Source organism: Vulpes lagopus, chromosome 2, assembly GCF_018345385.1.
Source record: "Vulpes lagopus strain Blue_001 chromosome 2, ASM1834538v1, whole genome shotgun sequence".
In the NCBI taxonomy this organism is placed as follows: Eukaryota; Metazoa; Chordata; class Mammalia; order Carnivora; family Canidae; genus Vulpes; species Vulpes lagopus.
The window spans coordinates 76119462-76132800 of NC_054825.1; the positions used below are offsets into that span (position 1 = coordinate 76119462).

The window sequence follows — 13339 nt, forward strand, 5'->3', positions numbered from 1 at the left end:
TTTTTAGCAGATAATACAGAAAGGGAAACACAATGGAATACACAGTTCTCACTAACAGCACACAAGTTCCTCTAGGCCACTGCTTATTAGCTTCCTTTCTATCCCAATGTATTTAAGGGTTACTGTGACCTCTCATTATTAACAATGGTTTACTAAATCAGTGACTCATACTAAATGAAAGATGGGGAAACAGTGTAAGAAATGGGGGAATAGGGGCACATAATTTTTATTCCCGATACCCAAAAGGTAATTCAAATGTCAACACTACAATCGCTAGCACTAAACACTTATGATTTCTGTACCAACAAAACAAACATTACTAACACTACATCCTACAAGGAATATTTCACATGGATCTTTTTATAAATGGCACAGCTTAAAATAACAGAATCTTCAATAACAGAAGACACTAGAAAAATTCTTTCAAACGGCCATTGTCTGAAGAACTTTCAAAATAGCATGAAATTAAACTGAATTTAAAAAATTAAAGGACACCAATACAAATAGATATATTATTTATGGTAATTGTTTAGATATAAGGTAATCTATACTCCAAACTCACCAGTGACAAAAACAGGTCACACTCACTAGAATTCAAATAGCCAGAGAATACAATTTTTTAAAAAATGATATAACCCTAGTGCCTAAAGCAGTTTCTAGTACAATAATCAATGATCAGTAAATATTTTTGAACCAATGGTCATTCAATGCCTATCACTAAAAACAAAATCATCTACTTAGCTACCTAGTTTCAGAGAGTTTTAAGAATAAATAGGACTCTAACTGACCAACTTAAGTAATATAATCATAAATGCTGAAAGATGAATTACATGAAGGAAAAATAACTAAAAATAATATATAAATCACAAACACAGGGCATTCTATATTGGCCAAATAAATCCTAAGTGTTAGAAATCTTAGCACATTACAAATGTCTATATAAGTATCTCTAAGTCAGCTTCATATTTTATGTCAAATGTTAAAACCTTTAACATAAAAATTTCTAAAGCTATCACTAATAAAATTTCATAAATCCTGGGATCCCTGGGTGGCGCAGCGGTTTGGCGCCTGCCTTTGGCCCAGGGCGCGATCCTGGAGACCCGGGATCGAATCCCACGTCGGGCTCCCGATGCATGGGGCCTGCTTCTCCCTCTGCCTGTGTCTCTGCCTCTCTTTCTCTCTCTCTCTGTGACTATCATAAATAAATAAAAATTAAAAAAAAAAAAAATCCTTAGTATAAAAAAAAAAAAAAAAAAAATTTCATAAATCCTGAAAATAACAAAAACTACATCAAACACGAGTTTAAATATCCAAAGAAAGATAACTTACATAGAAGCTTCAAACAGTCATCCTTCTTTTTTAAACGGTCTTTAATATCTCCTGATACAAGTACGGAATACGGACATGCCATTTCTTTTAAAAACCCACTTATCTCAAGCTGGAAGCTTTCTAGATCATCTCTCCCTTTAAAGAAAAATCATAAAAGACTTACTGAGTATTTACCATGTAATATGAAACTGTAAAATTTACCACTAGTTGATTTTACATTCAATTATAAATTTTCAATTTGATACTAAATCCTTACAAGTGTGACCCTAACCCTTAAGTAATCAAACAATTTCTACGTAAATAAAGTAACACTTAAATTTAAGAACTTAAGTATCTAATTATGAGATAAGTATTTTTATATCTCAATCCCTGTTAACTATTTTCCAATGGACTTTCCACAAAATCAGATAAACTGGAAATATTTTGTTAGTAACTGGAATACCAAAAATGTTACTACAGCTATAATTAATTGGCTTCAGAGCAAACGATCTTTCTATTGTATTTCTTATAGATTCAGATAATAAATACAATCATCTAATTAAGCCTCACTGCTTATCTTTCTTTCATAATCTAATTATGTAGGAATTTGTGCCACATGTTTTAAATTCAGCTAATTTTACTTTGCTTAAAGTGAATTCTATTGGATGTGACAGAAAAGAAAATAATTTAAAACTAAGGATAGCTTCAGAAGGGAAGGTTACTTTGCACCCTATCAAATGCTCAATAATTTTTTATTTTTCATTTTAGTTCATCTCAAATTCCACCAATTGAAAACCCACAAGGACTCCTGTTATAAATACAGTAATGTATTAAATAAAAATTTCTTAGCTAGCACAGGAGTTTTGTTTTTTTTTTTAATAGTATTCCTATGCGAACCCATGTCCTGAGTTACAGGCTTACAAATACAACTTAAATTACTTTTAAAAAGCAAAACCTTAATTTAAAATAAGCAGTATTCAAAAATTAAACTTTTTAAATAATCAAATTCAGACTCTACTTTTTCTACCATAAGCATTGTTTATAATCTTATGTAAATTTAAGAACCAATTTGAATATAAAATTTAATCCAAAGATATTTATTATCACATGCTGCAGTTCTTCAAAATATTAATGATTTTTCTTTGTAGAAACTTTGTAAATAAAACTATAAATAAAAAAAAACTATAAATCATAAGCTACCATTTCACTTTACTATTACACAAAAGTAAGTAAAACATAATGGCAATACCAGCTGAAGTGATACTTTCTTCCAAGTTGCACAATGATTTAATCTGAGAGCCTAACCAAACACAGAGCTCTGAAAATTCAGGTGAAGATAGTCCACCCTCTGCAGCCTTGGCAAGGGCTTGCTCTTCTAACAGTGGTCCCTTATACCTAGAAAGAAAGACATAAAAGGTTAAGAAAAAAAACCTGATAGTACTCTATATATCAAAGCCTGTTGCCTATTTTTGTAAATAAATGTTCTGCAAAACATAGCCAAAAAATATATCCATTCAGACTGTATCTCTGGCCGCTTTCACAATGCAATTGCAGAGTTGATAGTATGGTCAGCAAAGCCTAAAAGTTTTACTATTGGGTCTATTACAGACATGTTTTGCCAATTTCTGCCCTATTTAATTGACATTTGGCTTTTTTCTTACATTTTATCATTTCTTAGTAAAATTATCAATTTTAAGATAAATATTACAACACTAAGTCAAATAAAGCAGAGTCTAATAACCATATACAAGTTACAAGAAACTGAAAAAAATTTAGCAAAAGAATAGATGTAAATTTTAAATTAAAGCTGAAAAGGACCTATAAGATCATTTTAACCTAAACCATTTATAATTTTATCCTTTTAAACACTGCTACAAAATATATTTGAATAGAACCTTCAATTTTCTACAATTCATTGAGTTATATACTCAATTTTCTACTCAGTTATATACTCAGTTTTCTACTTTTATTATTCTTCCTGAAACTGAACTTTATTTTTTTAACATTATAAACTTTTAGATTTTAACATATTTGATAGATTTTAACCCATTGGCAGTTATTTTTTCTTTTGATACTTAAATTGTCCTACCCCTGCTTGTTGGGAACACATTCATGTTGGCCAAGGAATCCTTTGTTACCTGTATTCTATGAGTACTTTCCTTGCTTTCTATGACAAGATGTTCCTGCCTTATACCTAGAATTGGCTATTTCTCCAAAAAGCACTGATTCTTTTTAATGGTACTTAGAATAAATATGGTACTAAAGAAGAGTTACTGTGTGTATATCTTTTTAAGAGAAATTGTATCATGAGTTCATACTATTTCTAATTCAAATTTTAAATTGTAGGATATTTACTTATTTGTCTTACATTTTTATTTTCCCTTAGAATGAAAACTGTTTTCTAATGACATTTACAGAATCTCAGTATATATAAAAATATATATAAATTACAGATAGCTTCAGAATAGGAAAACCAGAATTATTAACAAATTGCTGAAAACAATTTTTCCTTTTTATCATTAGAACATATTATTAGAACATATATTAGAACACCCAGGGGATCCCTGGGTGGCTCAGTGGTTTGGCGCCTGCCTTTGGGCCGGGGCGTGATCCTGGAGTCCCAGGATGAGTCCCAGGATCGAGTCCCACATTGGACTCCCTGCGTGGAGCCTGCTTCTCCTCGGTCTGTGCCTCTGCCTCTCTCTCTCTCTCTCTCTCTCTCTCTCTCTTTCTCTGTGTATCTCTCATGAATGAATAAATAAAATCTTAAAAAAAAAAAAAGAATATATTCCAGTAAGGATGTGCCAAAAAACAATTCCTTTCTATGTGATGAAACTACCTATTCAATATACTGATAAACATTTCATTTTGCTTTCAACTTTTAGTAATTTACCTCTGTCTTGATTTCATTTTATTTAATTTTGCTTTATAATTATGTAAAATATTCATTGTTTTAAAGTCTAATTTACCAAACAAGGTACATTCAAAATAATTTCGTTTGCAATCTTAATCTTGTTCCCTCTACTCTGTTCTCCCAGCTCCCCTTCGTAACCATGTTCATTAGTTTGGGGCTGCCATTCCATGTTTTTAAATATAAACATATATATATATATTTCTTTTTTAGGTAAAGGTAGTTCACCACTATACACCGTTCTCTTCCTTGGTCTAAACACATACACACTCACACTCACATACATTTTCATATACAGCAGACCCTTGAACAACACAGGGGTTAGGGGTGTCAACCCCCACGTGGTCACCAATTTGCATATAACTTTCTACTCCCAAAAAACTACTAATAGCCTACTGCTGATGGAAGCTTTACTGACAATATAAACAGCCAATTAACACATACTTTATATGTATTACATACTGTATTCTTACTATAAACTAAAAAAATCTTAAGAGTTTCACAGTACTGCACATATATTTACAGTAAAAAGCCTATGTATAAGTGGACCCACACAACTCAAATCTACGCTGGGTCAACTGCACTGGAGATCAGCAGAGATACTACTCAATTATTTTTAGGTGTACAGTACTCTATTGTCCGGAGTATTATGTCACTAGTAAAGGACATTTGGGTTATTTGCAGTGTTTTGCTCTTATAAAAAATTTGGCAAATTTTTGTTAGTTTATACCTGGGATAGATTTCTAGAGGCGGGATTATTAGGTCAAAGGGTAAATGGGCATGTAACTTTGCTACATGCTACTAAATATTCCTCTACAGGGGTTGTACCATCAAAGTCTAAGAGTACCCATTCCCCCATATTCACCAAAGTTGTCAAACATTTAGATTTTTTTCACCATCTGGTATCTCAGTATAGTTTTCATTTACATTTCTCTTAAGAACAAGGATGTAAATCTTTTCATATGTTTAAAGACCATTTGCTTTTGCTTTTTCTCTGAATTCTCTAGTCATACCTCATGAAGGGGGAACATTTTCAAATCCCCATTTTACAGGTAAGAAATCAAGGCTTCATGAGGTTAAGACACCTGCCTCAAGCAGCTGGCCAGGTACAGTAGCAGACATGCATTAACAGATAAAGATACAGCCATAATACTGATAGTTATATTTATTTATAATTCATTTAGTCTTCACAGCAATGCTTTGAAGTCAGCATGATTGATCTTAATTCTGGAAGATCAGAAGATAAGTAACTACGTAATGATATGAGGATTGAAATCTAGAGTTGAACCCACACACTCCGTGTGAACTCAAACTTCTGTCTATGCTAATAAGGAAAGTAAGCAAATAACCTGGCCAGGTGACACAGCCAGGTAAAGGGAGAGCTGTAGACCACTGTCTCTGCTCCTACAGGCAAGACTGATTCTTCTACATGTTACTTTTCCTCCATATCTCACAGTGCCTCTTGAGATTTAATAGTAAAGATCTTCTTTCCCCAACTTGTTTTCATTTCTATAATGAAGAAATAATCATTAGCTCTTGAATAAATTTAATTCATATCATTGGTGATGTTATTTTTAACTGAAATGCCAATTTTTTTTTTGAAATGCCAATTATAACATTCAGTAAAATTTTTTAAATCACCAAAAGTATGGAATTTAGAAGGGAATAAAACCCCACAAACTCTAGTGACTCAGCTCATCAAGTCAGGTAAAAATAGAAAGAAGAAAAATGAACTGAACATCTAATAACAAGCATAATTATAATGGCAACTAACACCAAATACTGCTCTTAAGCTAGGCCAGTGCTGTGTGCTTTATGTGCATTATCTCTCTTAATTGCCACAATTTCCTGTAAGATAGGATTATTATGTTCTTAGTTTGTTCTACGTATTTTTATTTAATTAGGAAAGGGTTACTTATTCCAAACACTGGGGACACTTCCCCTAAACTCCCAGGGCCACCTATATGGGAACCACAGTTGCTGGTCTGACACTGCTACAAGCTGGGTGATCCAAACCTTCAATCCATTAGGGCTACTGGCAAACCCCTATAGACAACAACCAGTGCCTAATTTGCTTTCTCTTTTCCATTTCCATCAGCCAACATATAAAATATGAGACCCTTTCCTTCCCTGTCATTTATACAACCTACTGGCTTGCCTCTGATCCAGCTCTCCACTTCCAGCTTCCCAAACTCTTCCACTTTGTTTCATCCATAAACAACTTGCCTAAATTGATAATCAGAAAGGTTATCCCTACCACCTCTAGCTTTGGTGTTTTTACTCTCTGAAGTTCTTCATGGTCAGATGTAAGGTTTTTGCCCTCCTTGCTTCCCAAAACAGCATCCATATGTATCACTGGTCCCCCAACATCTTATAAATACCTCCTTCTCTCTCTAGGCTCAGAGCACACTCTTTCCCTTGTGGTTTTCCCCTATTAATTGCCTGGACACAACCCAGCACTCCCTGTGCTCGGTTTTCCTCTCTATTCCTATGTCTGCCATTTGTCTGTGTGCATATCCTATGCAGTACCCTGAGCTCTCAATTCCTGAACCTTCCCTTTTCTTACCTTTGCCACTACAGGTCAGCGAGCCACCCCTCAGAACTTTCCATCACGGGGAACTACTCTACTTCCAAAATCAATAATTTGAACGTGTCACTCCCTGACCACAACCTACTACCTATCCTTTCAGCTTGCTCTTTTGACCACTCACTCACAACTATCCATGGATCTCATCTCTACCTCCATTCCATTGGTCACTCCATATTCTCTGTTTTTCCCACCTCCTTGCTGTCTTCATTTTCTTCCCTTCTTAATTTAGATTCCAATGTGCATCATTTCATTTTGGTGCTCAACAAATACTTATTGAAGAAATGAATTCTGATACCATCATCTCCTTCAGCTCTACTATCCAATCAATCACTAAGTCCTACAATGTGCACTTTTTTCCAAGTCCACATCCACTGAGTAGTCTTCACTTCCTGCCGTACTAAATTCTCCAACCTTACTGAGGTAATTTTTCAAACTAGATACCTGAACTTTCCCTTTTTTATTTAAAATCCTTCAATCATGTCCCATTGCTATTATGGCAAAGAACAAAATTCACAATGCAGCCTAAAAGGTGCTTCGTGCCTTCAATCAAATCTTCCAGTATGTTGGCCATTGCTCTCTGCCCTCCAGCCACATGGGCCTTGTTCCAGTTATTCTAACACAGCAAGCTCCTTTCCACTCCAAGGGCTTTCACACTTTATTCTTACTTTAAGGACACCGTTGTCCTCCTTTCCTATCCAACCTCACCTAGTTTACTCCTGTCTTCCTCCTGTCCTGTCCTTACACAGGTCCTCCTGTCATGTCATGTCACCCTGCTCTCTTCCTTTAAAGCGCTTATTACAAATTTTAATGTTTGTGCAATCATATGTTTCTCCATTGGACTATAACACAGGGACAGGGATCAATTTTGCTCACCAATGACTTCTCAGAAGTTGTGCTCAATAAATAACCAAAATAAACTTCCTTCCATAATGCTGATTCTCAACTAGGCTGTGAAGTTTTTTTAAAAATATGCATGCCTATACTGCACCACTAAACATCATGATCCAGTCAGTATGGTAAAGAACAGACTGGAACATTTTATTTTACAAGCTCTATACAAGATTTTGATGCACAACCATGGCTAAGACCTACTCTACAAAATCATAGATGGTCAAAAGTAAAAAAAGACTTCTGAAATCATGTGCTCTAGCCTCCTCCTTTCAGATGAGGAAACAAAGTTATTCCCACCCAGTTTTCATGTATATTACTGAACTCTTCTTTCACATAGATTTGCCCTTTTAATTCCTCCCTTTAGTTTCCAACTTTACCTGAAAAATTAAAGTACTTCCACTAATATCCTGTATGTTTCAGTCACAACAGTATATGCATTATTCACAAACTACAGGGATACTTTAAGTGTTCAATTACAACACATATTGTAAGTAAAAATTACTTTCCACATTTCATTATCATTGTAAGAAAAATCAAGCTTCAAAATTTCATCCTCAGTTATTCCAGGAAAAATCAATTCTAAAGTATATAAACTATTTCAATTTTCATATTGAATAATCTGAAATAAATTTTCCTTGGTAAAAGTCAAGATTATAGCAAAGTTCATTTTTCAAAACACCTATAATAGAAACAAATTCAGGGCACCTGGGTGGCACAGTTGGTTAAGCATCTGACTCTTGGTTTCTGCTGAGGTCCTGATCTCAGGGTTGTGAGCCTGGGCCACTCATGAGGGTCTGTGCTCAGAGTGTAGTCTGCTTAAGTTTCTCTCTCCATCTCCACCCGTCCCCTCAGCTCTCTCTAAAATAAATAAATTTCTAAAAGAAAAGAAATTCAAGGAATGAAAAAAAAAATTCAAGGAATGAAGAGAAAAAAGCACTGACTTTGTTTTTCATACACTTTTTTAAGATTTTATTTATTTATTCACAAGAGACAGAGAGAGAGGCAGAGACACAGGCAGAGGGAGAAGCAGGCTCCCTGCAGGGGACTCAATCCCAGGACCCCAGGATTAAGACCTGAGCCAAAGGCAGAGAGAGGCTCAACCACTGAGCCACCCAGGTGCCCCTCTTCTTCAGAAACTATTTACAGAATCATACTACTTTTATCTGAAAGACTTGGGATCTCAAACTACTTGGGGTCTATACACTTCTAGTAAGTATTTTAACTTCTTGTTTTGCTTACCTCCTTAACCAAGTTAGGTGAAAATTTCACAGAATAAAAATGCCCCTTAAATAATCAGTGGCTCAATTCTTTCATGTGACAAAACATTTACTCTGGATCTACTAAGTGCAATGCCCTGTAACACTGCAAAGGAGGTGTTACTGGGGTCCAAAAGGAGCAACTGATAGAAGAGCAAGTATAGTTCTAGAAAAAAACGAAACAACAACAACAACAACAAAAAAATGGGTTGGGGGTTTCAAGCTTGACAATAGAACTGCAAGGGCACAGCCTACCCCATTCAAGAAACTCCAACATTGGGGGGCTTGGGTGGCACAGTCAGTTAAGCATCTGACTCTTCATTTGGGCTCAGGTCATGATCTTAGGGTCCTGGGATTGAGCCCCGCTTCCAGCTCCTGCTCAGTCTACTGAAGATTCTCTCCTTCTCCCTCTCTCCCTCGTGCTGTCTTCTAATAAAGAAATGTAGAAAGAAAAGACGAAAGAAAGAAAGGAAGAAAGAAAGAAAGAAAGAAAGAAAGAAAGAGGAAAAGGAAAAGGAAAAGAAAAAAAGAAAAGAAAAGAAAAGAAAAGAAAAGAAAAGAAAAGAAAAGAAAAGAAAAGAAAAGAAAAGAAAAGAAAGAAAAAAGGAAGGAAGGAAAGGGGGATCCCTGGGTGGCACAGAGGTTTGGCGCCTGCCTTTGGCCCAGGGCACGATCCTGGAGACCCGGGATCGAATCCCACGTCGGGCTCCCGGTGCATGGAGCCTGCTTCTCCCTCTGCCTGTGTCTCTGCCTCTCTCTCTCTCTCTCTCTCTGTCTCTCTCTGTGACTATCATAAATAAATTTAAAAAAAAGGGGGGGGGGAAGGAAGGAAGGAAAGAAAAGAACAAAGAGAAGAAAAAAAAGAAAAGAAAAAGGAAGGAAAGGAGGATCCCTGGGTGGCGCAGCGGTTTGGCGCCTGCCTTTGGCCCAGGGCGCGATCCTGGAGACCCGGGATCGAGTCCCACGTCGGGCTCCCTGCATGGAGCCTGCTTCTCCCTCTGCCCGTGTCTCTGCCTCTCTCTCTCTCTCTATCTGTGTGTGACTATCATAAATAAAGGAAAGGAAAGAAAGAAAAAAAAAAGACTCCAGCATGTGGCAAGGGAAACCGTGCAGATGGCTTCAATCTCTTTAAGTAAGGTGTATTTTTTTTTTTTTTTTTTAGCCCAAACTGGCCGTATGTCTACGCTGTCTCTTCCTTGAACTTTTCATCCACCCATTGATTCAACCCTCATTTATTCTTGCAGACCTCACTGCAGGCTGTTGCTAGAGCAAGGCAGGTAAGGCTCCTAGTTTCCTGGTGCTGGGGGTGCAGGGGGCTGGCAGTGCAAGAGACGCTTAAGAAACAGCCAGGACGAGAGAACTGGGGATGAGGACAACAGCGGTGAGTAAAAACAGGCTGAGGCTGGGGCTGGGGCTGGGGCTGAGCGAGGCTGCTCCGCAGGAACCGATCCCTCCAGGAGTTCTCGGGGCACTCCGCATTCTTGATGGCCAGTTCCCGCAGACGCTCTGCGGCCGCCCAGGACTGCGTGACCGACTCGCATCCTGGCAACGCTCTTCTCGCCCTGCCTAGCACACAGAAGTGCATTGATCACTGCAGATCACCAGCACGCTAATAGGTGGCCGGCGAACGGATGAAACGGTCGAATGAATGAACCCACAGCCGACTTGCGACACTTTTCGCGCCGCAGGTCACACGACAGCCCCCGGCCGCCGTCGGGGCCCCTGCACCCCGCCCCAGGCCCGGGCGCCACAGCCACGTCAAAGCACATCGCCCGCGGGGCAGGGGCGCGCTCCGAGGGCGCTGGGGGCAGGCGGGGGCCTCCAGGCCAGGAGTCTGGAAGAGGGGGCCGCGCGCCCCGGCTCCCCGGCCCCGCTCCACCCCCCGCGGACCGGTCGGCCGCCTCCCTCTTAACTCCGTCGGCGCCGGCGGGAGCGCGGGAACCGAGGCCTCCACCGAGACGCCGGAGCCGCGCGGAGGCCCGCGGGGAGGAGGCCGCAGCGGCCGAGCGGGGGCAGCGCGTAGGCTTCCGGGGGCAGGGCGTCCCCGGGAATACCCACCCCAGCGCCTCCAGGGTGTCCAGCACGTCCCCCTCCATCGTGAGCTCGGGACCCGACTCCGGCCCTCTCATGGTCCTGCGGCCCGGAGCTGTACGGCGCTCTAAGAAGCCCGCCGGAAACCCGCGTCCCGGCGCGCAGGTTCCGGGCGGAGTCCCAGCTCGAGCGCCGGGGGCCCGCGGCCCAAGCGTTCCGGCCGGAGGCGGTGCGCGCTCGGGGGGGGGGGGCCGAAGCCGGCGGCGGCGACGACAAGTTTTGTGAGTGACAGTGAACCACGGTCCTAGAACGGCCCTAGAGAGGACGGTCCTAGAGAGGTCTCTCCGTGCCGGGTCTTTCCTGGGTGTTGAAATCAGTCTTAGCGAACGCGACTCGACCTATCAGACTCCGGACCTCTCCCTTCTGATAAGCCCCGAGATGAAATCCTCATCTCGGACTACAGCTGGTTTATGATCTCATGTATCTACGCACGTTTTATTTTTTATTTTTATTTTTATGATAGGCACAGAGAGAGAGAGAGGCAGAGGGAGAAGCAGGCTCCATGCACCGGGAGCCCGAAGTGGGATTCGATCCCGGGTCTCCAGGATCGCGCCCTGGGCCAAAAGCAGGCGCCGAACCGCTGCGCCACCCGGGGATCCCCCTGCACATGCTTTTTGTTTTGTTTTGTTTTATGATAGTTACAGAGAGAGAGAGAGAGAGAGAGGCAGAGACACAGGCAGAGGGAGAAGCAGGCTCCATGCAGGGAGCCCGACGCGGGATTCGATCCCGGGTCCCCAGGGTCGCGCCCTGGGCCAAAGGCAGGCCCCGAACCGCTGCGCCACCCAGGGATCCCCCTGCACATGCTTTTAAATCGGCCTGTACAGCAATGCTCCAACTTCAAAGAAGAAACAAAGGGAAAAAGTAACACGTGACGCTCTTGTTACCCTGTGACACCTGGATCCGCGACGTGAGCAGGAGCTTGCGCCTCTCTGGCCCCCCCCCCCCCCCACCGTAGACGCCTACGGCCTGCGGTCCCGTTGCTGGCACAGCATGGGTGAGCTGCGTGGGAAACAGAAACGCCATAGGCAGGGTAGGATAGTTGATGTGATTTCCCAAAATTGTGACTGACTCTCCGTAAAGTTCCAGACAAAACAATGTTTCCTCTGTGCACCACTCATGGAAAACAGTATCTAAACCACGCAGAAAATGTCTTAGGGTCCATATGTAAAAGAGAGTCAGGATATAAAGGGCGAAACTCGGTTTGGGTTCAGGTCATGAACTTAGGATCCTCATATCCAGCCCCCCGAAGGGCTCAGTGCCCACTTAAGATTCTCTCTCTCCCACCTTCTTCCCCCTTTCTCCCTCTAAAACAAAACAAAACAAAACAAAACAAAACAAAACAAAAAGTAGTGACATCACCTACATGAATATCCAGTGGGATTATGAAAAGTTGTGAAGACACGTAACTATTGGCCCTTGTAAGGTACTGTCTCCTGCTTTGCAGAATACAGCATCCCTTGCCCCAGTCCACTGATAGTAATGCACTTACCACTCTATTATTCTACAAATAAAAAGCTTACTCATAAAATTGTAAAACTCTGAGGGATCCTTCCCATAAGTTGAATCAAGTTCACTAATGACTGCTTTAAGGGCAGCAGTGTGGCTCGGTCAGTTGGGCGTCTGCCTTGGGGTCATGATCTCAGGGTCCTGGGATGGAGGCCTGAGGGGTCATGCTCCATGTTCAGCAGGGAGTCGGCTCCTCCCTCTGCTCCTTCTTTTGCTTGTCCTCCGTCTCTGTCAAATAAAATCTTTTTTTTTTTTTTTTAAAGATTTTATTTATTTATTCATGATAGAGAGAGAGAGAGAGAGAGAGACAGGCAGAGACACAGGCAGAGGGAGAAGCAGGCTCCATGCACCGGGAACCCGACGTGGGATTCGATCCCGGGTCCCCAGGATCGCGCCCTGGGCCAAAGGCAGGCGCCAAACCGCTGCGCCACCCAGGGATCCCGTCTCTGTCAAATAAAATCTTAAACAACAACAACACAATGACTGCTCTACCATATATCTCAGGCTTCAATATAAAATTATTTACAGTTTAATGTATCTGAATTCATCTCTAAACCAAAGGGAGAGAATGTATATTCTGAATGGTTATTGCCTCCTTCAAACAACTGCAGTCATAGAAAATACTATTCTTAGTATTCTTGGCAAAAAAGTCTCTATACACCAAACAAATGAGGTAACTATTCTTTATTAATATTGATATTGAATGTTCTGTGATTTTTCCTTAAAACTGAGGCACAGAAAAAAAGATGAAAAATACAAGAAAAAGGCATGACAGATATATGGGAA

The 13339-nt window shown here is 40.5% G+C and overlaps 1 protein-coding gene across 1 annotated transcript in view; it reads right to left on the reverse strand.

Annotated features, from left to right (window-relative positions):
• The window catches only part of FAM98B (family with sequence similarity 98 member B), a 38032-nt gene extending 26908 nt beyond the window's left edge, over window positions 1-11124 (reverse strand). The window contains exons 1-3 of the mRNA XM_041743875.1: window positions 11015-11124; window positions 2558-2703; window positions 1330-1464 (exon numbers count right to left, since the gene is read on the reverse strand). Coding sequence (XP_041599809.1) covers window positions 1330-1464; window positions 2558-2703; window positions 11015-11085 — 352 coding nt within the window. The 5' untranslated portion in view covers window positions 11086-11124. The remainder of the gene's footprint in view (window positions 1-1329; window positions 1465-2557; window positions 2704-11014) is intronic.
• Window positions 11125-13339: the final 2215 nt, after the last annotated feature.